The sequence below is a fragment of the Anomalospiza imberbis genome, unplaced genomic scaffold (assembly GCF_031753505.1).
Source record: "Anomalospiza imberbis isolate Cuckoo-Finch-1a 21T00152 unplaced genomic scaffold, ASM3175350v1 scaffold_50, whole genome shotgun sequence".
In the NCBI taxonomy this organism is placed as follows: domain Eukaryota; kingdom Metazoa; phylum Chordata; class Aves; order Passeriformes; family Viduidae; genus Anomalospiza; species Anomalospiza imberbis.
Window position 1 is genome coordinate 49,997 of NW_027100109.1, and position 27,368 is coordinate 77,364.

The window sequence follows — 27,368 nt, forward strand, 5'->3', positions numbered from 1 at the left end:
CCACAATTGTGTAGATAAAAATTATTCTGCAGGGATCTTTTTCTAAGGGTGTGAAATCTCCAGGAAGAGGAGATCCAATTATTACAGTCAGACTTATTGACAGCATTCTAGAAATAGAAAATGCTATGCAAAATACCTACATTTTTCTCCTTCAGAATTTCATAAAGATTTGTTTTGCTTTCTGTGACTGTACTTTTGGAAAGATTACAATATAAACTGCTCTTTCATGTACAGGAATTTCTGTGTGACCTCATGAAAAAAATAACCAAACACCAAAAAAGCAGACAGCTGATCTCCAGAGACAAGAATTAAATAGTTACTTTTTCTTTTAAATAGAAACTGTCTGGAAGCTTAAGGAGAATGTATCCCATCTGATCCACAGCTCAGGGATTTAAAGTTGTAAAGTCTGGTGGCATGGTCCACAAATTCATGGAATTACTTAGGCCACACTGTACTGCAATTATGCTGTGTTCTGATGTTTTCAAGTGAAAGTAAATATAAGGAAAAGCAGAGTAAAAATTCACTCAACTGAACTGTGTGTTATAAAACCCACCATTTCATTTTCTGGAAAGAAATCATAAATTTTGACCATGTTGAGTGTTTCATTCCATCAGAGCTCTTGTTGACATATGGTAAGACATGAAACAGGTCAATTGAACAAATTTTCATATTTTGTTTTTTTTTTCCTTTTGAGAAAGGGAAACGCAAAGATCACAGCATCCTGAAAGCTACCACAAACTAATCCTCACACCATTCCTGTTGGCAACTCCTTCAATTGTTTTGACAGCCAGATCTGGGCCAACCAGGAACGGTACAAAGAAATCCAGCCAGGCAGACAGCTACAGTGCCATTCATCAGTCCTGGAAAAAAGTATTCCGGAGCTTGGCATCCATGCTCCAGTGCTTGCCAAGCTCATCCCCAGAGTGGCCACATAGGCATTGGCTTTCACAGCAGTGAAACAGAAGGAAAGCAGGAGATCTCTGTGAGCCACAGTGTGAACAGTGGGAGAGCACACTGCCACGGTCCTGAGAATCAGAAAAGTAAAAGCTGGGAAACTCATGCATTGGGATAAGGACAGTTTAATAGGGGAAGCAAAGGCTGCACACACAAGCAAAGCAAAATAAGGAATTAATACCCTGCTTCCCATGGCTGGGCTGGTGTTCAGCACCTCCAGCAGAGCAGGGTCCCATCGCATATCACAGTGACTTGGGAAGACAAATGCCATCACTCTACATGTCCCCTACATCCTTCTTCCCCCATTTTACACAGAGCCTGATGCCATGTCGTCTGTGTCACCAGAGGACACAAGAAAAAATGACTCACCACAGCTCTGGTCACAATGAAGAGACTAATTTATTTCTTCTGACTCCAATCATTTATAGTTCTCAAAAGGTGCCAGTGGTTTGGAGGGTGAACGTGCCACCTCTCCAACGACACTGGACAAGCTACCAGTACATCAAATTTCTCCGCCTCTATGAAAGAATGCAAAACAATAGCTTGTTTACAGAAAGTTGTGTGAGAAAGTTCTCTACAAGGATGTAAACTCAGAAGGCTTTAGAAAATCCTAAGAAATCAGGGCGACAGTCTGGATTACCCCTTGGGTCAGTTTGGGTCACCTGTCCTGGCTGTGTCCCCTCCCATGTACCTCCAATCCCCTCACCAGTGTGGCAGTAAGAATAACAGGAAAGGCCTTGGCTTTGTGCAAGCCCTGCTCAGCAGTAGCAAAAACATCTCTGTATTATCAGCCCTGAGTTCAGCACAGGTCAAAAATACAGCCCCATAACAGTGCCTAGGAACAAAATTAACTCTACCCCAGCCAAAACCAACACAGGGGTGCAGAGTAGAAACTGTGGAGATGGCCCCCTTGTTTATCCTCACTGGATCCTGTCAGTTTCCGGCAGCAGGGAAAGGGCAGGGGGCAGCTGGCGTGCCCTCACTGCACCAGTGCCTCACAAGAACTGGTCTGCAGGGAAAAAAGAACAGAACAGGAACAGCCAAACCCGAGCACAGCTCAATGTACCTTTATTACTGGAATTCACAGATTTCACCGCAGCAGAGGGCTCTGCTGCTGCCCTACAGCACCAGCCATGCGCAGGAACGCTGCATGGAGGGACTCACTGTTGCCAGATGATTTTCAGGTTCGGGGGCAGCTCTGCGGCCGCGAGTTCATCGATCTTGGTGCCGTCCTTCACGGGGCTGCGGTAGAAGCCCAGCACGTCCCCAGCGTGGCGCATGCGGTGCAGCTGCGAGTTGGGGACAGCGTGTCCCAGCTCTGCCGCCAGCCGGGCCAGCAGGCGATGCTTCAGCCTGTTCTCCTGCAGGGGAGCCTGCTGCCAGTCCTGGGGAACAGAGGGCCCGAAGACCTCCCTGACGTGGGACTCGAGGCAGCTCTGCAGGTCCTCGGGAGGGACGTAGCTCCGGCGGCGTGGTGGGGGGTGGATCAGGCTGGGCTCGCTCCTCTCCTCCTTCTCAGGAACTGCTCGGCCTGCTTCCACTTCTCTTCCCTCCTTCCTGCTGGCACCAGAACACAAGTTCAGCCCCTGGGCTACACAAGACAGAGTCAGAGCATTTTTGTATTTGTGGTGTTTTAAACCACTCAATCCAGACACTCCACACATCCCACGGACTCATCAAGTCTGTCAGCCAGAAGTGCACAGGCTTTTCCCAAGTGCTGCTCCCCACACAGGCTGCCTCTGCAGAGCAATCACCCCGCACCTTAATTCATTGGTCTGAGTGAAAGCTGCATTTTAACAAGATTAGTCACTTGTTTTCTGTTACAGCTCCATTTTCTGTTACAGCTCCATTTTCTAAATTGCCGTGAATAAAAAGCATTTCAGAAATAACCACTATTACAGAAGAAAATCAGTGCCCATATGTAAAAAATAAATCATTAATAGATTTTAAGAAACAATTTTACCTTCTCATATGCCCCAATCTAGTCAACAACCCATGCGTGGTTTCGCGCAAAATGTTACAGAGAAACAGTTTTTCATTCCCGCGAAATCCCTTTCTTGCCACTCCTAACAAAAGCAGTAACAGCTCTAAAGGCTCCAACCCTGCAGCGCTGCGCCCCCGCCAGTAGTGCACCTCGGTGGGCGCTGGTTGCCCAGTGAACCTGTGGAGCCTCCTTCCCTAAGATCATTCCAAAGCCGCCTGGACAAACCCCGAGGGACTTGCTCAGGGGGTGCCAAGCTAAATGACCTCCAGAGGGCCACGGCCCGGTGAAGGCCCAGCATGACGAGAAGGCCAGAATCCACCTCCACCCTGTGCCCTGCGGGTACCTGCGGCCGCCCCAGAGCGCCCTGAGCCCCGCGGGGCCGAGCTCCGGCCTCCGCCGCGCCGCTACCCGTAGCGCCCGCACCGCCGCCATGCTGGGGGCGCGCCGGGCGCCTTCCGCGGCCACCGCGGGTGACGCATTTCCGCAGCGCCCCGCACAGCCGCATGGGAAATGTAGTCCGTCCCCTCAAGCCCGCCCCCTCCCTGGGAGGAGGAATGTGGGAAAATTTCCTTCGGAAAAGGCTTCTGTGATGTCTGGCCTTTGTGTGCTTTCAGGCCTAATCGACAGGAAAGGAGGTTTAATCAAGCAGGCAATGTTGTGAACAGGCTTAGAAATAAACTTTAACAAAAAGGAGGTAGGCTAATTAAATAAAGTAAGCCTGTTTATTATTAAAGGAACAACTGGAAGCAAAAGCCTCCGGCTAGGCCGGAGACTGTTTCAACAATTTAGTAACTGCAACCTAGGAGTGCTTCCAGAGAAACCGGCTCCGAGGAAAGACGCGGGAGCCACACACCCCAGGCCTTTTAAAGTCTCCCTCTCGTCTCCTGATGGGGGCGCTCAGGAGCCGGGCTGTGACAGGTCTATTTCTCCGTTGCTGATTGCCTTATAAGTTGGCGCGGTCTTGGCCAATCCTTTTGGAATTCTCACCTCCCATTGGTTGGTCTCTCTTCCAATCTTGATGTAACTTGTGGTTGTGTTTTGTGATGTAATACTCCTGAAAGTTTCTCTGCCCCTCCACAAAGATTGGTGCCCCATCTCCTCCCCGGTTCCACTCCCCATTTATACATGAACAACAGCACTGGGTTTTAATACAACTAATCACAATTTGCTACTTGTATTAACAACATTTAACTTGTATTAACAACATTTAACCATTGTTAGCTACATTCCCCAAAAGTTTAAATTTTATTTTTGTTCATAACAGGCAACAAGCTGTAAGTGAGGTCCAGGTGTTGAAAACTGGCAGAACCACAGAATATGCTGAATTGTAAGGGACCTGTCAGGACCATCGAGTCCCACTCCTGGACCTGCACAGCACCATTCCCAAAAGTCACACCATGTGCCCGAGGGTATCGTCCAAATGCTTCTTAAGCTCTGTCGGGCTAGTGCCATTTCACTGACTTCCTAAGTGTTACACTGCTTTTCCTCACTGGAAAATCTAGCATGGAAACATTTTCCAGATGGTATATGGAAAGGCAAAATGTGATGCTACAGTATCAGGTTTAATGAAGAACCAAGTTCTAATGTCCTGTAACACAATGTACATGTGAAAATCATGGTTGTCAGACCAAATGTGCCCACATTGAGGTGCACAGCTGCAAGCCAAATCTTCTCCCCAAAATCCCACATAGCCACCCATATTGCAATGACATGCAAACTTCTCTGTTGTGATGCCCGAAAGATAGGCTGGAAATAAAAGCACATAGACTGGTGTCTACAGAGCAGGTATTTGTTTATTGCAGTGCTGGAGGTGAGGGGGATTTCTCCTCCTAACTCACCCACCTTTGTAAAGGCTGTGGTATATTTATACAATAAGTATTGCTTAGTCACTAAGTCACTTAGTCACTAAAACATCATCATATACATGCCTGAACTAATTTACATAGGGTGATCTCATGGTTATAAATAGTCGGTTTGCACTCTGCTTGCGCCTCCCCAGTTTGGGAGTCATTAAGGAACTTTGATGAAAGCTTCCAAAGTCTTCTTTGCATCTGAAATTTTCAACTTTGTCTTTGGAGCATGTGCAGTTACGCTGTTCCTTGGTCTGTCTGGTCTTAACTGGCCTAAATAATTTGTTTTGTGGCTAACTGGCTTTGCACTTGCCAATTTTTCATTAGTACTATACTTATCTATCTCTAAAACTATCCACCTGGTGAGTTTTCTTTTTCTTTTGTCTATTCAGCATTAAGCAACTAGTTAACTATATACTAGCCATTACATAGTACAAAAAGTTATTTATATCAGGTTATATCAATATAAAGCTTATGACTCAGGTTATATAGGTATAAAAAGCTGTGATTCAGGATATATAAGTATCAGGTTATACAGATATATAAAAAGTCATGATTTAGGTTATATTGATATCAGGTTATATAGATACATCAGGTTATATTGGTATCTTATAACTCAAGCTATATAAGCACCTTGTAATTTTGATGCAAGTTACATAGGCATCAGTTGCTTAGCAGAATTTTTCAGTGAAAAACACTGATGCTGTATAAATGGTGTATCAGCATTGCAGTTTATATGAATCCACTCTACAGTCATTCACCAACTCTAGGCCTATAGGTTTGATTATTTGCTTTAATTTCTTTCTCCCCATCCTGAAGGCCAGTACTCCTGGAGGGAAGTGAGCACAAGGACTGCTGGACAAACATCATGCCCTCAGGAACATCACCCTCTGCAACCTTGGACATTGGCACGTTTTTACCACAGAGACCCAGTGTTTGCCTGAAGAATGACGTCGTTTCTCCATTTGTTTGGCTGCTGCAGTGACCCTTTGGCCTTTACATGGACAGGTGAGACCCCGATTTCTCTCTCCACAACACTGTCTTCCTCCTTGAGCCTCTCTTGGGCAGCTGCATGCCAAAGTCAGTGCTTGTAGGAAACCTTAGAAGACTGCCAGGCTGCCAGTCAGCAGAGAAACCTCTGAAGGAGCTGACAGCGCAGTCCAGTCAAAGGCCTTGTGCTTGTGTTCCTCTGTTTTCCTCCACGTTGCCCTTCCTGATCCGTGTTTTTTGCTGAAGGAAGCTGTGGCACATAACATGGACATAAAGCCTTCCCTGCTTTACAGTGTTTGCTTTACATTCCGTTTCTCCCATCCTAGCAGAAAGACACACCTCATGGTGTATTAAAGTTTCTCCACCACAACAGAAGCATCTAATATAGATTAAAAATATTTTTCATTAAATATCTTATCTAAGACTCTCTTGAGACCAAGAAGGTGCCATAATGGTGGTCTTCTTCCTCAAAGTCAGAGTCGGAATCCTGTTGTTCCTGATTTGGCTAGAAGCTGACACGGGAGGGAAGTTCTTGAAAGTGTTTTATTCTCAGTCTCATCTGTGATATGGTCTCACAGGCTATTAGAAAAAATCTGTGGGAGTCTTCTTGAAAAAAAGCAGTGTCAGACATTTAGATACACTTTAAATAATCCCCTGCAGCCCACCTTGCATTCTTAACTCTTCAGAAGTATATAAATGTATTTCCAGATGAATAATTGCTGGTGTGATCCTTTCCAGGCCTTCTAACACTTTGATCCAGCACTCCAAGCACAGGATTACAGGTCCACACAGATATTTTGAGGACACAGAGATAAAAAGGTGAATGGATATGATGCTTATCTTTTTCACTTAATTTAGGAATGGGAGCTTTTTCAGGTCAGAAAATGGAATGAAGAATCATAGCAGATGATGTCACTGTAAGGTGTTAGTATGCAGACCCATCACACTGACCACACTGTGCAGAAATAACAGTGATATTAAAATTACAGTGGAAAAGAGTACATACTTCCATCACACGTAATCATACTTTGGGGGTACTTGGGCCTCTTAAAATGAGGCTATAGTAGTATGGTTTCTTCAATAATAATAATAAGAGGGAAAAGCTTGCATCATGAGTGGTATGCAGTGTACTTGCATTTACCAAACAACTAACCTGGTCCATAAAAAGCACCAAATCACTGCCTGCACTAACTATTCCATGCCAAAATTGGTGTATTATTCAAGCTGTAATTCTGTCTCATGGAGGTAGTGTTTGAACTCGGACCTGGCAACTCTCACACCTTTCCAGTGGCCATGAAGGCAGGGCTTCCAGTGGGAGTTCAGTTTCAGAGGCAGAACCATCTGTCTTCCGCATCCCTGGGTTTCCTCATCCCCTTCAGCCTCTGGCATGAGAAGAAGGACACAGGACAAAGATCCCAGTCAAGGATAAGGATAGGGTGAACAAGAAGGGAGGTCAGTTGCACTAAAGAACAGCTACTCTCAATTTTTTGTATTCTTAAAAATGGTTATGCAGACTATTGCAGTGATTGCTGATACATTTTTTTAGTGAAGAGTATACTCATTTATTAGAGAAAGGATTACTCCCTGGTTTTGGATGTCTGAGAATTGATTGCTTAAATACATATCTAACTAAATACAGGGCAGGGTTCTGCACATATTTTGGCTTTTAATGTGTTCATGAAAGAGTTGATATAAATAGTCTTCCAATATAAAAACTTTACAGCTGTGTTTGAAACATCACTGTAAACAAGATGCATAACTAGTTACAGAGCTTAAATGTTCATTGTCCTGCCTTTTATAGCATAGAAACAGAAAACAGTAGTTAGCTATAAAAGAGATTGCTTATGTTAAAACACAAGAAATGTGTTACAACATAAGTGAATTTTCTATTTGAATGGCTAGGAGGCTTTGTTGGTGTCAACTTTCTCATCTGAAATTCCCATAAAGAAGTTGAGAGAAGTATGCATTTAAAAATATTAAGGACCATTGAAAACTCTATTCACATGTGGCATGGGTTATTACTTAGGTCTTAATTTGTGGGTTTACTTTTTGGAATTTGACAATTTAATTGCTGTCTTTGTTATATCCAGCCTTGCTGTCAAAGAATCTGACAGTTCTGCACTTAAGTTTTAGGTGAAGTCTTGTTGGATAAAATATATTAAAATCAACAGAAAGCTTGTTTTAAAGACAGATGGAAATATTGTAATTGCTTATGATTTTCCAGATTGTGATTCTTATTGTCTGCTTCTAGCAGTATAATTCTGATAATGTTTTGCCCTTAACTACTCGAATGACCTAGCACCTTAAATAAAAAAATAAGTAAATTGGAGAGAGATAAATTGTAGTACACCTCAGAAAGAATAATGGAAAACAAATAGATGAAGCAACTTCAGAGATTATATGGTCACCACACGAAAAATTACAAATGTACAGCTTCTCTCTGGCACTAAAGTAAATTAAAGAGTACTTTTGGATGCGGTCAGACCTGTAAAATGGATTGAAATGGAATGAAAAAGAACACTTGGAGTTGGAAAGATGTCCAAGAATAACATGCATCGACATGAAAAACACCTGGCTCTGGTGCCCCATGAGGCTGCTGCCTGCGTGATGGGGTTAAAGTCTAATCTGAGCAGGCTCGAGCAGAGTGGAGTCTGCCTCCTACCCACCTCTCCATGCTGTGCTGGATGTTTCCTGTTTTATGTACTCTGCAGTCTTGCTTAACCATCTCAAAGTCCAGTTTATTCATCCCTATCTAATCAGAGGTATAGTTTATTAAGTAGTTTGTTTTCCCCAGTCAACTACAGCCCTCACCCCCAATATGAAGAGCCTGGCTGTTTAATCCCACTGGAAGAAATGCCCCTGTATTTTTGGCTCCACAGCAGAGTCTGCAGACAAGTACATTGGGTGGGCTGAGGGATGTTGGGCAGAAGAGACTCAGACCACCAAGGAGATTGCACAAGGAAGGGTTTACTTTGTTCTGCATTCTGTGCAACTTAAAGCTGGGCTGCAATAAGCGTCATGACCTGGAATGAAAAATAGGCAAGCACGCAATACTGCTGTTATCAGAACACAGATCTTTGCACTAATTTCTATAGTGGGTATAGCGAACAAGGATACAACTTTAAACTGAGCTGCCTGTGGCAACTTTCCTGGGCTGTGAGAAACAGCTGTAACAGGACATGAAGGTAAATGCTGTAACGGCACTGGTCTCTGTGGCTTTCTGTTGACATTTTGTTTTTAAATAAAGCAAGAAGGCAAACACCTAGGTTCTATAAAGGCAGATATTTAACTGTTTATTACCTGTTTATCTGAGCAGCACATGGTACCCCAAAAAAGTGCAACTAGGTGCTGCATGATAATATTTGCATGAAGTTTGCAAAATACAAACCACAGCAGATGTCTGAATTGGACAAGCTTGCCAAAAGGACCATTTGTAGATGTGGTTTCTGTCCAGGAACACTGGACACCAAGGCAGAAATTCGAAGAGAAAATAGGCACAGCTGCCCAGAGACTTACAAACAGAACAATAAAATGTAACTCTTCATCAACATTTAAAAATCACTGTCGTTCCTAGCTTCCTAGCCACCAACATGTCATTCCTAGCTTGCCATGAAGAACAAAGTCGTAGGAAGGGACACTGACCCTCAGCCTGTTGGTACATGGATAAACTGGCTGGTGGGGTGGGTTCTCCCAAAGCTGTCAGGACAGATAATCAGTGGAAATAAAGTTATTCCAGAATGGAGACATGCAGTGAAGAAGCACAGACCATGGAGTACCTAATTCTCTATGCATTTTTGGCAGGTTTGTGTTTTACTGAAGATTATTCAGAACCACATGTTGGGCCCTGCCATCTGCTGAATTTGGATACGATGTCTGTAAAGCTGGTGTGAAAATACAGAAAATTAAACTCTGACTTCGGGAGAGAAACTGCCAATGCCTTTGTAACTACAACTGTCTGTTACAGAAAATTACCTTTTTTATTTTGTGAAATATGTACCCTCTCTATACAAAAGTAAGCCAAGGTTAAATTCCACCACTCAGAGCTTGATTTTACCTCAGGTCCCTGTTAAAATACATCGATTTTGATTGGAGAAGGGCCTGAGAAACCTAGTCTAATAAGACCTGCTTTGAGTGGGGGTGGATCAAAATTATAACATCTGTCCCAGTGCATGAACATGGAAGTATCTTTATTTGTCAAATACAGTAAGGAAAGACGGATCTGCCAATCAGGAAAACAAACAGCAAACACAGGAAGAAGAGACTATTAATATATTGAGTCCTTATAGAAAGGTTGTTTATTTTGTAGAAAGTTTGCTTGTAAATAAATTTAGTTTTAAAAAAACCAAAAACCAACCAAAAAACACCAAATCAAAAAAAACAAAAAAACCCACCAAACAATTCAGCCTGTATCCAGACAAATTGCTGCTGAAATACCCAATCTGGTGACTCACAGCTCCTCACCACAGGAAGGAAGGCTTTTCTCTCTTCCAATGCAGTGCCTTCTCAGTAAGACATTGATGCCTACTGGAGTTAGAAAATCCTCATGGGCTGCTAATCTAGTAGAGACCTGTCAGGTTATGCCCTGTGTTCTGCCTGCATCATGCTTGCGTTGGACATGCTTTGGAAACAAATGTAGTTTGTGTTTATGTTAATAACCCCTCCCAAACTGTCTTGGACAATAAAGCCTTGGGTCCTGCTGATGGCCCATCAAGAAAGACTCCTCTTGTGCAAGCAGCAGCTGCTGCATTGAAGAAGTCTCCAAACTATTGGGAATGAACCAACACCCAAGCAAATCCATACTATTTGTTTCAAAAATAGTCACTAAGCTTGTTTTAAACTGAAAGAAGACAAACTCTTAAGACCACATTTCAGGGACCTAATACCATGCTTTGAACTTCTGTAGTCTGAGATGGAGCAACTCAGCGCCACTCCCCTCAGAGAAAAGAGAGGGGAAAGACTTTTGGGTGTTTGAATACTGCTTTTTTAGCCTGAACCGCAGAACAAAATCCACCAGGAATTAAGTCGTGTAGCCTCCCATTCTCTGTTCTGAGGGTGATGTGCACTTCTCTGACTTCTAATTTCTACTAAAACATGGAGCACAGAAAAGAGAAACAAGACTCAATCTGCTTCTGGAAGATTGGAAGGCAGCAGCAGGAGCCCCTTCCTGGGATGCCCCTTTGGCAGGGTGGGCACTGTGCAAGTACCTGAGTAACTCAGAACAGCTCCCTGCCAGCTCAGCAAAACAGCACCTCTGTTGTGAAGGTGAGTTGAGCACTTCAGGAAATTGTCCCAGAAGGACATAACAAATTTATTAACCTGCTTCTTGCACAAAGGAGTTTGTGCTTAGCTGGTTTATCTGAAACTCTCACACTGGCAAGTTCAAGCCCTGGGCCCTCTACACATTGTTTGGTCTCACAGTCAAATTCTGTCACCTCTTATGCCATGAAAATTGTCTTCTAGTTTAGAAAGGATGCCTCAAAATCACGTTCTCAATTTTCAGCTACAAGGCTCAGTGAAATTATTGACCTCTCCTGGACTTTGGAAATGTCAAATTAAGTACTACTGAACAAACAGGAAAATAACTGAGACAAATGGATAAATAATTTCCTCAGATCAAAACATTTATTAACTGGATACAGCTTCTTTCTTTTGTTTCTTTTCCTTTTCTTTTCTTTTCTTTTCTTTTCTTTTCTTTTCTCTTTTCTTTTCTTTTATTTTCTTTTCTTTTCTTTTATTTTCTTTTCTTTTCTTTTCTTTTCCTTTTCTTTTTTATTTTCTTTTCCTTTTCTTTTTTTTTCCTTTTCTTTATTTTTTCTTTCTTTCTTTATTTTTTCTTTCTTTCTCCTTCTTTCTTTCTCTTCTTTCCTTTTCTCCTTCTCCTTCTCCTTCTCCTTCTCCTTCTCCTTCTAGGCCTTGCCTTTGGAATGTCATGGAACCCACAAGCAGATTTTACTCACTCTAATTTCCAAAGATGTTCTGAAGGTATCCAGCTGATTACTGGAGAGAAAAGCACTGCTGTGATTCTGTTTCTCAGCTAACGTGCACCGTGCATCTGTGTTGTGTAACTGATACCCACTGTGCTGACAAAGGGAGGGTTGCCATTTTCTTTGGTTTCATCTCTCAAGAGCTTTAGGTATTTCTCACCTACAATCAGACTTGTTAAGAGCTTAAGGCATAAATCTCCTGGGAGAGAGCTGGAAGAAGAAAATTCAAAGCAGAGCCCATCCATTACCAAAAAGAAAATCCAAACAACTCCCACTGATTAAACTCAACAGAAAATATTTTCTTGGTTCATTCCAAAGCAAGGAATATGTTTTTTAAAATAGTTCAACCAAATGCCACCTCAAAGTGAATTTGATTCAAAGCTAACTAAAGCTAAAGTGGGCTTTTCATCAGATATACCCAATTTTTGCCTGGTATCATTCAGTATGAGGTCTCTTGTCATCTGAAAGGTTTTATCGAACTGTGCCCACAGCCCTGGTGCAAAGTACTTATCCCAGATGCCTAACAACCAGGAGACATAGTCACGGTCAGAGTGGCCCCTCGATGTGCTGTGCTATTGTTGCTTGTTCATGTGAACAGCTGTTGTTTCCCACAGGTATTTTGCTTTCTGCCAGGAGCAGTGAATGAACCACTTCAGCTGAGCTGTGAATTACAGCTCCAGAATGAGCAAGGATCCTGCACAACAACAGCACCTGATCTAATCTTTCCTTTGCCTCTGTGATGAGGGAAAATCAGGGTAAATTCATGTTCAATGTCTAAGTTCACTCAGTGGCTGACAAGACCTCTTTTAATGGATCCAGTACGAGTGATGATCCCAACCAACACAGCAATCATTGTGTACAATGTGTGTTGTGTATCAATGAAAATGTGCATTTGTGACCCATCTGTGCGACACCAGTGGCTGTAATTCTGTTTTCCTATCCCTACTCTGAGAGATGACCTTTAATGAAGCAGCAGAGGTTTTGTTTTTAAGAGCTTGTGGTCAAAGCAAAAGAAGTGGGAATGGTGGAGATGCAGATAGGGAGTCAGTAATTAGAGACACTTCATAATTTTGAAGTATCTAGGCAGAATGTGTGGGGAAGTTCCTGCAAACCACTTCTGCTTTTGAAGGGTCTGCTCAAAACCACAGCTTTGGAACAGAGACAGGTCAGAGATGAGACGTCAGGAAGGATGGGGAAGTAAGGCCTTCCCCTCTTCATTAGCTTAAACTTGAAACATTCACTTTGTCCAACATTTCTGCTGCCCTAAGGTGAGGATTTTTGTAACCACTGTCCACGAGAGTAGGCAGGAAAGCTGTGCATGTTGGTGTGAGAGCATTTCTTTGGGAATGGCTAAGGAAAGTGAGCTGGAATCCTCCACTCCCCTCCCAGGTGGTGCATGGTGATTAGTTCCAAGTTGTTATTAAACAGGGTCTCCATGAACAAAAGCTGATTTTTTAAGAAAACTTGTACTTTTAGAGAGAGTTATTCTTTGCCCGCGTGGAGACATGGGATGGCCAGTGCAAGCAGCACAGAATCCGATTTTGCACACTGTCCCTCTGCCCCATGACGAGTGCCCTGGGCGTTTTTTGTGCGGCAAGGCAGGAGAAGCTCACAGCAGTTTTGGGTCGCTGTTCAGTCGGAGGCTGGAGTACATGCCCACGTGCCGCACCAGGTTGGGCTCCACCACGAAGGCATTCTCACCTTTGCCCTGCAGCAGCGAGTAGAGGGCCGTGTCCTTGGCGAAGCCCCGGCGGCAGCGCAGCCCCCGCAGGCATCCCGAGGCCTGGTGGGCGGAGGCAGTGGGGAAGAGCATGGCGGGCGTGCAGCACTCGCTGGCTGGCACCACGTTGTAGAGCGCCGGGTGCAGGCAGCGCAGCTCCAGCCCGTAGTGCCGCCCCACCAGCTCTGACAGGGCCATGCTGTACAGGGCAAAGAACACCACCAGGCACCAGCTGGGGCCTGCCCGCCCCGCGGCCCGGCAGTACACACAGCTCAGCACCGGCCCCAGGAACATGCCCAGGCCCAGCCACTCCAGGATCCTCATGGACTCGGGGTTGAAGTAGCGCTGGAGCCTCTCGGGATGGTACAGCTTGAAGTAGAGAGCATCTCTGAGGTAGGGCTTGGAGAACCGAGCTGAGAAGAGGTGCTGCAAGACAGAAAATATCTCCTCCTCTGGCACAGCATCATCTTCCACGAGGAGGATGTACTCTGGGTTGTACACCAACAGTGACTGCTCCAGGCAGAAGACGTAGTCCTGCTTCTCCTTCTCAAACTGGTTCAGGCTGGGGTCAGGATTCTCTCCAGTTCTGTCACGACTGACCATAGGAAAGAGTCTGCTCAGCAGCCTGACATCCTGATGGCTGCTGGGGTCTGACTCCACATTACAGAGGAGCATGCGGTGGCTCTGGCAACGCACCCCACATTTCTGGAGGAAGCGGTGGAAGTGGGAGGCCACTTGCAAGACGTAGTGGAAATCATTCCGCCTCTGCACAGTGATAATGGTGATCAGCAGCAAGGGCTGGAAGGTGTCACTGCCAGAGGCCTCAGAGGCATTTGGCATCTGCATCTTCTCAAAGTAATGGAGGGCATCCTGGCCCTCCTGCTGGTTCTGCTCCAGGAACTCCCGGCTCATGAGGTTCAGGTGCCAGCGCCGCAGGTAGAAATAAGAGTGGAGGAACCGGTGGCAGATCAAAGGTGCCAGCACACCAAAAGTCACCACAGTCAGGGTGAGGAGATGGATGAAAGGGCTGGACCAATGGCACCACTTCCCACAGAGCTGCCAGGCTCGGTGTAACGTAACTGCTGCAGAAAGAGGGCACTCCTGCACTGCTCATGCCCTCAATCCTTCACTTCCAATGCACCCTTCTCCCTGGACTGCAGGATACCACTGGGGCCATTGCTGCCAAACTTGCAGAGGTTGTCCAAGCCTAGAAAGGAAGAAAAAAGGATGGTTACTGAAATAGGAACTGACAGAGAAAACAGAAAGCAGGGGACTAGTCTCTGAGTAAGCTAAAATGCAAGGCCTCTGTGGAACCCTTATGGTGGAGGCATCACAGAAGAGTCCTGGGACATTGAGGACAGATAAGCAAAACTTAAGTTTCCAGCAAAAGACCTCTAAGGCCTTTTTAGCACATAGGAGCTCTGATCTAACCAAGTTCAAAAGGACTTTGTGTGTTTGTTACCGTGCTTCAAACATGTATTAACAGGCAAGGTGGATGCAGGATGTGTGGAAATCCCTTTCTGTTAAAGGCATAGAACTTAGGTACTCCTTTCTGGTGACAGTGACATAATAATGTTTAGATCACAGACATGAAGCAAAGCCAGATCTCTTGTATCTTAGTCTAGCACATGTTAGAGAGACAAACTTTTACCTCTTTGGAGGCACACACACATGCTTCCCTCCTGCTGCTCACACACTTCCAAATGTGGTTTTTTTCACTCCCCTAGAGTGTGAAGCATGGGCCTGTGTATGCTAAAGATAATGTCTGTGTCTGTTTCTCTCAGATGTCTCTTCCTTACTAGACCCTGTGAAATACATGGGCACAGCAATATTAACATGTTGTAATCAAGCCACTGACTCCTACTTCTTATTTAAAAGAATGCAATTTAGAAGTTTATGCCTTGAATTTTAAACTGAAACATTCCTATAAATATATAATATTTTTGTACACACATACACACACACTCATTTTAAGCAAACATTCACCTTCATACAAATTAAATTTTGCCATATTTGCCTTTTCCGTTCTGTTTCTCTGGCTGCCCTGAACACCTCACAGCCTGGCTTTCAGAAGCTTATACAAAAATCAGGGCAATTAGACTGTTCGCATGAACTCTCTTATGTCACTAATCTTGCTTTTAATCTGCTGGATTGTTCCTGGAAAAACCATTTCCTACCTGTTTCAAAACTGCTAAATTTTAGATTCCTAAATAAGAATATAAGAGAGACTATCTGCCTTCTCCTTCCTGGACCATGAGACAAAGACACAATTATTCCTGTACATTTACAATATTTAATTACTCCTTTTGGCCTATCTACACTTCTTCTCAGTGTCAGTGGGAAAAGCCATTTCTTTCCTAACATAAAAACAGCTGGATGAAGTCATTTGGTCAGAGCCATAGAGTCATCTCTCTACAAAAGGACGAAAGAGGGAAACAAAGGCAGGCTCTTGGAAAATGTCATGGAAGTGTCATGGGCTGTCACAGTCCCAACAGGGCCATAGCAGTGGTGGGAGCAATGGTGCTCACACAAGTGGTCCTTTACACTTTTGATCCTATAGCAGCACCCAAGCTGAAACCTTTGTGTTAAAAGCTTTTCTACACCCCAGCCTAACACCATGGAGAAGAGCTGCCAGCTCAGGACCAGTTCCTCTGCTGATGAATCCTCTCTGGCAGAGACAGGGCCTTTGTGGTGCTGTGACAAACATCCTGCTTGAATCTGAGGAAGCTGATGGAAGCTTCCTAAGGAACCATAGAGATCTCCTGTAACATAAAGGCATGCTGATGGGGAATGTACACATATCCTCAAAATCCAAAACCTGAGGTCTCTGCCATGAGCTGATCCCTATTACTGGGCCAGATGGCCAGCTTTTCTCATCTGCAATTCCTCTTGTTTTCTGACAGCTTTTAGTAGGTCAGGTGCCAAATAGTATTTCTGTAATGTGTCAGGCCCCCCTTGACAACAGCAGAAGCCAAGCACCCATAGATCTGATTGTTGCACTTCCATGCCAAAGTGGGAGTTGGGCTCCCTAGAAAATACAAACCATCCCAGCAAGAGCTGTGCTGGTAAAAAAATTCAGAGGAGCCTTAATGGTAGGAGACCAGTAGTTGTTATTTGATTGCATTTTACTGGCAGGTACCAAATATATCTCTCACCTCCTCAAGCACTGCTGAAAGCAATTGTTCTTTTGTTGTTCATAAATGATGAGTAGCATCTATCATCTTATCATCAGATAAGCCAGGTAAAGATCAGGGCTGCTGCACTTACGCTCTCAGCTCCCTTAGAACTTTCGTTTCTTATGGTCTGTGTACTAAAGATGTAACACTCTCACAGTTAACAGATTAATGACAGCTTGAAGTATAAGAGAAGTGGCTAGAGAGGGGCAGAGGACTTGGCCCTTAGGAAAAGTTATGTTGTGCATGAGATAGAAATTGAAAGGGGTGGTGTCTGTTTTGATCTGCCATTCCTCAGGGCCTGTCAGTGAATGTACAGTCCTCTTCAGTCCAAGGAGATGGAATTTAAGCACTATTGGAACAGTAAAAATGCACAAAGATGCTGGGTGTAACCGTGACCAATTAGGTAACACCAGAAACTGCAGAGTTAAAACATGAATGTAAATTTCATCATAGGCTGGCTTGCTATTCTCATTAGACTGTAGTTAACTTTTACAGGTTGTTCATAAATCCCTTGAAATCCATGATGCACAGTTTGAAAGCTACTGAACTAAGAAACAAGGAACATAGCTGTGGCAGGTGAATGACACTTTGCCCATTTTGTTTGAACTAAGAGGATAAGACTATGCCACCAGTGAAAGAGGCTATGAACTCAATATATATTAATTTCACTTAGTTCCCCAACTTCTGTCTTGTTTCTCATGTATATTAATTTTCCTCTGTCACATAAACCTGAACGGAGCCCATTTCACCTGGCTGCCTCCCTGCAGGGCAGTCCCATGGGAAAGCAATGCTCCCTCTGTTGCTACCCAGCAGTCAGATCAGATGAAGTGTGAGTGGAGAGCAGCCTGAGTAGAGTTCTGCAAGGTAATAGCTAAACACAGAGACTTAAGGCAATGACTTTGAAGAGCTGTCTGTGATTTTGATAGGTGTGACAGGGGGTTGAGGTGCCCCAAGAGAACCAAGACTTGTGATCACAAGAGTCAATCTGTCTATAGAGGGACTCATCCACCCTGGTGCAGTGGCCTGTAGCAAACCCCCACAATAAAGTCACCTGTCCCTGTCCTCCCTTAATCCTGATTCATCATCTGTTGGACAGCTCCTCATCCATCCCTGGGCAGAGCTCCATTCATTCCAGCTGGTCACTGACATAGAGGGTGACCCCTCCTCACCTCCCCCACTTGCCCTTGCTAAAGACTGTGTATCCTTCCATTCCACCAGTGCAGTCACAGGAGCCACCCCAGCTCACTGCCATGATGCCAAGGAGCTGGCAGCCCTGCAGGTGTGCCCATGACTCCAGCTCCCTGTGTTCATTCCCCATGCCTTTGCACAGAGGCAGGTAAGTTGGACTCTGAAGGCAAAGGAGTGGCTGGAGTGGCTGGAATTCCTTTGTCCTACCATTCAGGTGCTCTCCTGCTGATCTGTGATCCCTCCCCATGTTCTGGACCTCTTTTGCTAGCCCTGGCTTCACACTGAAAGGCCTGAAATTCCCCTCCCACAGCAAGTTTAAATTAAAACCCTCACCAACTTGGTGAGCTTGTCACTGAAATTCCCTCTCTGTCCTCAGAAGGACCCCAGCAGTCCCAACAGGTTTCTCCAAGTTCATCCTACAGTCCAAGCTGCACTCCTGGCTGTGGCACCAATCCTGTGACCATTTGTTGGTTTGCCAGATTTCAAACCCCCTTTCGTTTGACTGGAAAGCCTGGAGAAAAAGCTGCCTGTGCTCCAGATGATGATGAAGGGATCTAAGCATCTCTCATATGAGGAAAGGCTGAGGGACCTAGGGCTGCTCAGCCTGGAGAAGAGATGGCTGAGAGGGGACCAGATCCATGTCTGTCAGTGTCTCCAGGGAGAAGGTGGGGGAGGGGTCTGGAGGATGGATGGGGGATGGACATGGGATCCAGCAGTGGGACAAGAGGAACAGACAGGAGCTGATGTCTGGGAAGCTCCACCTGAATGTAAGGAAGAACATCTTCCCTGTGCAATGACTGGGCACTGAACAGATTGCCCAGCGAGGCTGTGGAGTCTCCCTCACTGAAGACATTTCAGAACCTGGGCACAATCCTATGCAAGGGGCCCTGGAATGACCCTGCTGGAGAAGGGAGGTGGGACCAGATGACCCACTGTGGTCCCTTCCAAGCTGTCCCATTCTGTGACTGTGCCAGGCCTGTCTTCCCAGGAATTCAGGTGTCTAGGCCATGTTTTACAGAAGCTAAAAGTACCAGCCTAAGCCAGTATTAGACAAAACTGGAGCTGCTACAGCTACACCCCTGCACCTATACAAAAGAGGTGTTGGCTACCTCAGTCAGTCCCTGTGGGCTGTAGATTCCTGTGGCCCCTGTGAGCCCAAAGAGCTCTCCTGTGAGGCCGGGTGGAGACCTGCCCATGAGCTGGGACATTGCTCAAGGACACTCCTGCAGGCTAAGACCTTACCCAGCACCTGATATCTACAGTGAGGTAACACATTTTACATTTAGCATAAGTATATATTGTATGTTCATGACATTTGTATATCCAGCTATAGCTTTAGGTGTAGAAGTGTAGTAAGTAGCAGAGTTTAATCATGGTTTAAATCACTGTTGAAATCAGAAACTAAAACATGGTTCAATTAATTACCATTCATTACAGCTTAATTATTAATTATTGTTAAATCATTGTTAAATCACTGTTAAATTATAACTGAATTATTCCTTAATCACAATTTGCAATTTTTTAATCATTAAATATAATTTGATTATCATCTAATCATTAATAAACCCTTTTTGTTATCCCCACAATGATGAATTCTCTTAAAAATTCACCTGTGCCAGTAGAGTTGTGGGTGTAAGAATGGGGGGAGAGGGAGAGAAAAGGAAACAAATGCGGTGATGGCTGCTAACACTGCAGATGTTGTAGCTTTACTGTTGTTTATGACTGTGAAGAATAAAGTACAGGAATAAGGAAATAGAATATTTGTGAACAAAGGCCTTTGATGACAAAGCTGTAAATTTCCAGTTGGGACACGTCTATGTAACAATCGAAATGCAAAACTGTACAAGACAACAACCAGAGTATTGTGATTCAAACTTCTGAAACAAAAATGTTTTGTCATATTGATAAAAAGCATTCCTTTTTGAAGAGACTCTACTTTTGTTAAACTACTGATTTCTCTGTATTCACCACTTGTGCCTGAGGAATATCCACCCTCTTCCTCCCCTCCCCCCACAACGCATGAACCAGAGTGTTTATCCTGCACAGGAAGGCGTGGTGAATGGAGTGCCCTGGTTCTGGGGGATCCTGGTGATCTGCTTGAGCCCCAAGGGGAGAAAATGAGGTAAATGCAGGAGCTGAAAAATAATCTGTGGTACAATTAGTAATGCCCTTGTTGGACAAATAAGAAAGCAGCAGATTTCACATGTGCAGGAGGGTGTTCCTCCTGGCTTTTGTGCTTGCAAATGCTTGCTGAACTTGATGTGCCCTAATGGTTGTACATAAATTGTTTTCTCAGTGACTGCAAGAGAGAAGCCAGCCCAGGAACCTGTAGTGTACATCAGCATCGTCTCATGTTTTACTGCATCACAGCACAACTGCAGATTTCCTCAGCAGCCTTTGATTTTAAATGTCAGCGACTTTGGCTACTGGGTTTCTTAGCTGCTCCTTGTTCCCCTCGGGAGAGCTGCCAGGTAGCACAAGGTGACCCGTAAAGCACCGGGATTAACAGCAGTTACCTCAGTGGGGATGGTCAAAGAGGAGAAGGCGTTAGATTAGAAAAGCTGATCCCAGCTCCACTCCCTGCCCTCCTTGCAGGACACGCACGGAGGGCATTTCAGTGTGCCCAATCCTCAGCTCCTTGCCCGGGTTTACGACTAGAGAGATTCTGGCCACGCTTCTACCTCGGGCGAGGGCTCCTCTGGGTGGCACCAAGCACAGGGCAGAAGCTGGCTGGCTTCTCCCCGTTCCCTTAAGAGTTCCACTCAGCTCCCCTAAGGGAGGGGCCGTTTCTTGAGGCGCGGCCAGGCTCCGGCTACTTGTCCTAGCTCGTCACCGTGTACAGGCACATCCCCGGAGCAAGCACAGAAACATCTCCTCGATCCCTGGAGGGTTTCCACCTCCCTGCTGGCTCGGGTGCCGCAGCCACAGCAGCCAAGCCCAGCTCTGATGAGCAGTTGTGGCTGCTCATCGGCCATAACTTCGTGGCCCCCCTTCCCCGTTCCCCCAGCCTCGGTGCGCCTCCCGTCCCCTTATCTCCCACAGGGAAAGGAGAAGCATCCCTCCGGGACGGCCCGATCCCAGCGGGCCATTTACCCGATCCGAGCGGGAGATTTACCCGATCCGCTGGGCAGCCCCGCACGGCCGCTCCTGCCTCCCTCCCGCCCGCAGCTCCGCTCCGGCCAGGATCCTGCTCTCGGTGTGTGGCTCACTTCTCTTCCGCGAATTTCCCTCCTCCCTCTCGGGCGCTGAGGGTGGGATTAAAGGCATCAGAGACCAAACGTGTGACTCCGCCAGCACAGGGATGCTCGAGGAAGGAGGGGAAGGGGAGATGGCCGGAGGGGGTCACCGCACACCGGGGAGGAGACCTGTCCCTGGAATCAGGTTCAGGAGTAAATCCCGAGCCCCAGGGGGACGCCCGGGGCGAGGCGGCTGCGCAGCCGGAGCAACTCATTCCTGCTCTGCGGTCACCGAACGCTCCTTCAGGAGCCGCAGGACAACCGCAGGGACAGCGCAGATCCCCCAGCCCTCCCCAGTCAGGGTGTCACATCTGCCCGGTGTCACTACGGCCGCGTGTCACCTTTCGTGGATGTCACTTCTGGCGGGTGTCCCTTTTGCCGGGTGTCCCCGCCAGCTCCCGCCCCTCTGGGGCACTGCCCTCCCCCACTGGGATCTGCTGGACGCCCCGGACCCCTCGCCTCACTCCCAGGAGGGGAGAGGATCACCGGGGCCCCGCAAACTCGAGCACAAAGTGCCAAGAGTCACCAGCAGGTTCTGTATGTGCGTGTCACCCCTGACAGGTAAAAGCTTTCTCAGTCTGCGGCGAAATCTTCACAGGTGTATTGGCTGAAGTGGGGAGGCTCATTAGCTACACAAAGATTTATATCACGCTGTTCAGGATTCAGACATTTCATCAAAGTGCCCCAAGACTTGCCTCTGACCGGTTCACTCCCCCTCCCTCCCACCCACCAGTGCTTTTCTCTGTGTTCCACTTCCCTGTTCTTATACACCCACACCCTTCAGCCCTGTGACCATAATATCTAATGAACTGGTTACCTGAAAGATGCTTCAGGGAAAGTTTACTGTCTGTTATTGTAGGAACTCCTTGGGTTTGTGCCTGCAGGTCCAGAAAACGCAAGTGCATGTATTTGGACTAAACTGTTTTCAGGCTCAGACTTCTCTTACATCTTAGAAGAATCTTGGGGAAAGAAAAAAAAAACCTACCAAGAAAAAAAATCCCTTAGGCCCTTTCAATAAAATACCATGTTCTGTTAAGCACAGCTAGAATTTTGCTAGTGTCCAGTCCTGTAATCAGAAGCTTCTAGCATGATATATGTTTATAATTTGAACATAGCAATTTCTATTATTCCCTCTTATAAGCATGATGAACAAATGAAATCAGCTTTGCATGCCTGTGATCCTTATTCTTCCTCCTGGCAAAAGCTGTCCCACATCTAGGGCTTTTTATTGCAGAGATAACATGGAAGAAGGAGGGAAAGCCACAGGAACAGTAATGCCCAAAATAAACAACACATTCAAGCACCACAGTTGGGTTCCTGTAGTGACTTCCAAGAAATGGATTAGGTATGCTGGAAGCTTCAGCTTACTAAGATCCATGTTACTCTCTCAAAAAAATAAATCATAGTTTCTCATGTGATTTGCTTTCCCAAATCTCTCTTTGCTGACCACATCTGCCTCTTTTTCTGTTTTTAATGACAGTGATTTAGACTCTACCTTCCACTTAAATGCTCTCATGCATCCAAAAGTTGATGCACTGAAAACACAGCAGGATTCTGGAACAGAGCAGAGAAAATAGGGTATGTAAGAGTACTGGAGTACATTCCTAGGAGGTCCGTTATTATGTTCTTTCCAGGATAAGAGTTGCAGAAATTTTAAGAAACAAAAAATGTTTTTTTTTCCCCACTTCTGTGTCAGTGTGCATGTGGGAGAGTGACTATTGAGCAGGATTACATTTTGGATGTTTTAGCCAGCAGAATTTATTACTAGGGGTAATAAATTTAAAAGAAAAAAAAATGGGCCTGAAGGCCTTATCTTTAGGAATAAGTATTTAGGTCATTGTAATTTTGTATGACTTCTGTGTAAATCTTCCCAACTTCCTCTCTGCTTACGTGCATGCTTTTCAGGACACACTTGACTTTCATCCTTAAAAAATTATTTCTTTAAAACAGCTTCTGGTAGACCCAAAAGACTGAGGGAGAAGAGTCTGAAGTGATTTTGGGGCAGTGGCAGAGAAAGACAGTGGAAGCCTGTCATTCCTGACTACCCATCCACTCTTGTCATGGTGCTGTTTCCCACTGTGCACGAGCATAAGGGAAATTGATGTAGCTGAAAAATGAAGTTTTTCTTCTAGTGGGTTTTGTCTTAGTTGGATCACTTTGTCCCTTCAGTTTCCCACACCAAATGGCATTGTCAGCACAGCTGGGAGGGCTTTGGAAAGCAGAGATGAACATCTGGGGACTCAACTGCTCCTGCAGTAACCTAACTGCAACCTGAAATGCTCAGAAGAAATAATTACTTATGAAATTATTCAGCCTGAACAATAACAGGACAGGACTTTAAAACTATGATCAGAAAAAATCTTGGGATGAGAATTTATCCAGGTAGTGAAGGTTCAGCCCAATCATTCAGATCCCAGTGTTTTCCATTGCCAAAGCACCTTTCCCCTCTGCCATCCACTGTAACAGCTCTGATGGCACTGAGTATTTGTGCAGGGAAATGGGAATAATATTTTCTTTTGCTTTGCCTGAGATCAGGTACAGCTCCTGCTTTTCATAGGCATGAGTGTCAGAGGCAGGACAAGGCAGGCAGGTGGTGTTTTGATACTTGCTCAATGTGCAGGCAGGGCAGACATTCATGGTCTTGGGGGAGCTGAACTGAGAAGCCTAGTGTCCTCTGAGTTGTGTTATTTGTGCCCTATGCATCACTGTCAAATTATCTTTACTCCTGCCTTGTGTTCCCTGTCCCCTCCTGATTCCTTGCTTTCCTCCTACTGCCTCATGTTTTTTACCAGAAGGCAAGGGCGCGAGAGTATGCACGCTCCAGTTGACTTTGAGCTGCTTGTGCTGATTATTCAGCCAACAAATCAAACAAACAGCTTCCTGTTCGGGGTGTGTTAAGGGTCTGCTCAGCAGGATGGACACACTCAGCTCTGCTCTGCAAGGCACTGCCTGAAGTAGCAGCAAACACATATTTGGGGCCTCCTTCAGCCAGTTGCAATGCAATTTGAGAAGTGAGTACAACACTTACTAGGGACAAGGAGGAAGCTGTGAAAAGACAGAAAAGGAAAAAAAAAAGATACATAGGAAAAGAGGTTTTGTAAGGTTGGTCTCCTTAGGAAAAAATCCAAAGCCATTGCATTCCAGCAGGAGGAATGAATAATGTGTTAAGCATAACTTGTTGTGCTAGTATGTACATACCCTGCAAAGGCTGCACCTCTTCCACAAACACTGAGAAGTTCTTTAGTGACAGCACTATTCCTTTACATACAGATACCAGATGATTGCCTGGTTATTCCTGTACTGTCAGCTGCACAATGGGTATGTTCTCCTTGTAGGTATCTGCTGTTCACCTCAAAGGCTAACTTTTAAAATCATTTTCTTCCCCTGCTAATTATTTATAGGGGTAAAAACTCCAATTAATATTTCCTGTTTGCATTCTGCTTTTGTAAGAAGCAGCAGACATTTCTGATAGCTATTTTGAATATAAATACAATATCGAGGATAACCAAATTACATAGAGTGGCAGTGGCTTTCTCTTTGTTTTCTTTCAGACTCAATATTGATCACTGGGACAAAAAGTGTTCAAAGTCCTTTGCCATTTACTGGAGACATAATGAGCTTATATGTCAGGGCCACTTTAGACAGCAATATTCAGAGGAAACACAGCTCCAGCAGGAATGGATTCATGCTGGCTTGGCTGTCTAGGGTACATTAGTATTCTCTAAAAAGGCTGAAGTATTTTAATCTCATTTTCATCCTGGTCTGTGCATTTGGTTTTGGTTCTTTTCAGGACTAACCACCCTTCATATATTCCCCAAGTCTTCCCTCTACAAAGTCTCCTACATACAACCACAGCCAGACATTTCAGGCTCTTACCAATAGCTAATTCATCTTGCAGATGAGTTATTAAATCCTGTTCCTGTAATCTCTTCTACCCAAGCTGCACACATCTGAAGATGACAGAAACACACTCAACTGTAGTCCAGTTCACTTTAGAGACTACTGAGCACCCCTCCCCACCACACACGCCCTTTTTCTATGCGTCTTTAGCTTCTCCAATCAAACCATTAGAAAAGGCTGTTCATAGCTAAAAGAACACCAGAGTGAGCCAACACAGAAATGTGTTAAATGATGATGGAACTGCAGAAATACTGCAAACCTGGTGACACTCAGAGAAGTGGATGTACCTCGGCAAGTTTAGTGGCATATGCTCTGGTGATCCAGCCTCCTTCCCATCTTGCTCCAATCTTCTGACTCTTGCAGACCACAGAGTATTTCTAAGAAAGGGACAAACATTTTAATTTAGACATAAAATCTAGTGCCTCTTCAAAATATCTGTTAAAATACATTGGCTCTCAGTTACTTGCTTTGTCTTGCAACATAGAAGAATGGCCTGGAACAGTGTACTTTGTGCTAAAAAAAGATGCTGATGCTAAAAAATGAGAATGAGGTGAAAAGGCAAACCAGAATTTCCAAACTGAGAGTCAGGAGGAATTATCCCCCAGGGACTGCTGGAACACTTTTACTTTCTCTTGCAAAATGGAGTAAAGTTATTTTGTATGGTCACCAGGCACTTTTCACTAATAAACTCTGCACTCTGTCAGAGGCACAGAGTGTTAGCAATTTCTCTGCTCTCTCTCACTGCAAATTTTAGGTGAGCACTTCTGGAACTAGAGGTCAGATGCTGGCATGAGAGACGTGGCCTGTTTAGGAAAATCTAAGTACCATTTGTACAAGGTTTTAACTACACAAAGACTCTCAGGAAAATTGTATCAAATGTAACTATTTTAAAACAGCTTCAAATCTCTAAGGGGCAGCACTATTTGACATTTAAGAGGTTTTTAAATTCAGTTTAGCTGAATGGTGTTTTGTTAACTTTTTTTCATTCCATGTAATAGTGAACATAACACAGAGACTAAAATAGTTTACTCCTAGTTTAGATTTTTAATTCATTCAGGTTAATTTATTTTTCTTTTAATATATAAGTTTAGGCAAGTCCTGGGAAACCAAGAAGGGGCACCTGCCTTACTTGAAGAAAGACATAGAAGTCCGTGACTAGTCCAGGATCTAGAAGGAAAATCTGCTATAATGACAGGAGCTACGTTGGCTAGTATAAAGATGCAAGTGATTTCTCTAGAATTTATTCTGCAAATTCTGTAATTTTCACTGCTGATGAGTAATTAATATTTTCAGCTCACTGAAAAAAAAAGCTCACAAAAACAAGTTCACTTTCTTTTTCTGGTCTCTTAATGTGCCAGTAAAGAGCTTACTAGGTTACAAAGTAATTTCTGAAGACTATCTCTTTAAAACTGAAGTGCATCTACTTCAATTAAACTAACTATGGATAGTAGAGATAAGCTCCTTTTCAGGAAACTCTTCATATCACTATTTCTAGAACCATTTGCACACAGGAATCCTCTGCATAGACAGCAAATTAAGGTGGTTCCAGCACCACCAGGTGTAATGCCAGGGGAAAAAAAAAAAGTGAGAGTGAGTGAAGGAAAGCAAAGAAGACAGTGCTCCATTTCCTGGATTTTCATTTCTCCTGATCACTATGGCAGCTGGGCAGTGAGGCAGCAAGGCAATTGCTAATAATCCCTGCTGAGACTTCCCAGCCTGGGTTTCTCACTGACTGGAATCTTTCATTCTGTCTTTTTAGATTGCCTGCCAGGATGTTCTGGGTGTCGGTGGAGTGAGAGAGCTCCTTCAATTCACATATTCTCACATATATTCTCCATTTAGCATCAAGTGTTTCTCTACAGGAGAAGACAACTAGGAAAGGAACACAATAAAACAAAAGTAAGTGAGAATTTTTGTGCAGCATATATAAGCAACTGAAACATTTCTATCCAAGTCCATTCTGGTCAGGTGACAATGGAATTTCTTTTCTAAGAAAAGAAAAATATGGGCAAAATATGATCAGTGTCTTTCTTCTCAGATGTGAGTCATAAGTATCCTATTATGCTACTTAGGAAAGAATAACTATCAAATTCTAATAAGAATAATATTAATAACAATAACACTAATAGAAAAAAAGTAGTGCCATTTCTTTCAATGGAAAAGCAAGAACTCAGTTCACCTGCATTGGCTACAGCTTTATGTGTGTTCATTTTCTTTAGTCAGCTTGTCTGTTGAGAGAATTACAACATCCTAAATAACATAAACAGCAATTGTTGGCTAGATCAAGGATTCTGTGGAGTGATACATTTCTGTGTGATCTGATGTACACTGCACTGGGTGGATATCATTAGGTAAAGTGCCTGATCTTATCAAATACAGTTCCACT

At 44.5% G+C, this 27,368-nt stretch overlaps 2 protein-coding genes and 1 long non-coding RNA gene across 8 annotated transcripts; 1 reads left to right on the forward strand and 2 right to left on the reverse strand.

Annotated features, from left to right (window-relative positions):
* Window positions 1-1,624: 1,624 nt before the first annotated feature.
* On the reverse strand, window positions 1,625-21,128 carry LOC137467016 (large ribosomal subunit protein mL50-like). Of its 4 annotated transcripts, none has more exons than XM_068178589.1 (2): window positions 20,962-21,128; window positions 1,625-2,511 (listed from the first exon to the last, which is right to left on the reverse strand). In XM_068178589.1, the coding sequence occupies exons 1-2, from the start codon at window positions 21,111-21,113 to the stop codon at window positions 2,115-2,117; spliced, it is 549 nt and encodes a 182-aa protein (XP_068034690.1). In that variant the 5' UTR covers window positions 21,114-21,128; the 3' UTR covers window positions 1,625-2,114. The 4 variants fall into 4 exon arrangements, with proteins under 4 accessions (XP_068034690.1, XP_068034689.1, XP_068034692.1 ...); XM_068178588.1 differs by having other exon boundaries at window positions 1,625-2,514; XM_068178591.1 differs by lacking the exon at window positions 20,962-21,128 and adding an exon at window positions 3,282-3,421.
* LOC137467018 (uncharacterized) lies at window positions 10,150-26,967 on the forward strand. 3 transcript variants are annotated; one of them, XR_010995374.1, is made up of 4 exons: window positions 10,150-11,040; window positions 12,377-12,517; window positions 17,426-17,522; window positions 26,742-26,967. It is a non-coding gene; the product is annotated as an uncharacterized lncRNA (long non-coding RNA). The 3 variants fall into 3 exon arrangements; XR_010995373.1 differs by lacking the exon at window positions 17,426-17,522; XR_010995372.1 differs by lacking the exon at window positions 26,742-26,967 and having other exon boundaries at window positions 17,426-17,942.
* Window positions 12,200-14,668, reverse strand: LOC137467015 (post-GPI attachment to proteins factor 4-like). The gene has a single exon (XM_068178587.1). The coding sequence runs from the start codon at window positions 14,392-14,394 to the stop codon at window positions 13,372-13,374; it is 1,023 nt and encodes a 340-aa protein (XP_068034688.1). The 5' UTR covers window positions 14,395-14,668; the 3' UTR covers window positions 12,200-13,371.
* Window positions 26,968-27,368: the final 401 nt, after the last annotated feature.

What these genes read in the sequence shown, in the direction of transcription:
- LOC137467016 (XM_068178588.1), bottom strand. Translation starts at nt 21,113, where the DNA reads ATGCCTTTAATCCCACCCTCAGCGCCCGAGAGGGAGGAGGGAAATTCG. An exon ending in GGGGCTGCCCAGCGGATCGG is followed by an intron (nt 2,515 to 20,961) that starts GTAAATCTCCCG and finishes TTCTGGTGCCAG; the next exon opens with CAGGAAGGAGGGAAGAGAAG.
- LOC137467015 (XM_068178587.1), bottom strand. Translation starts at nt 14,394, where the DNA reads ATGAGCCGGGAGTTCCTGGAGCAGAACCAGCAGGAGGGCCAGGATGCC.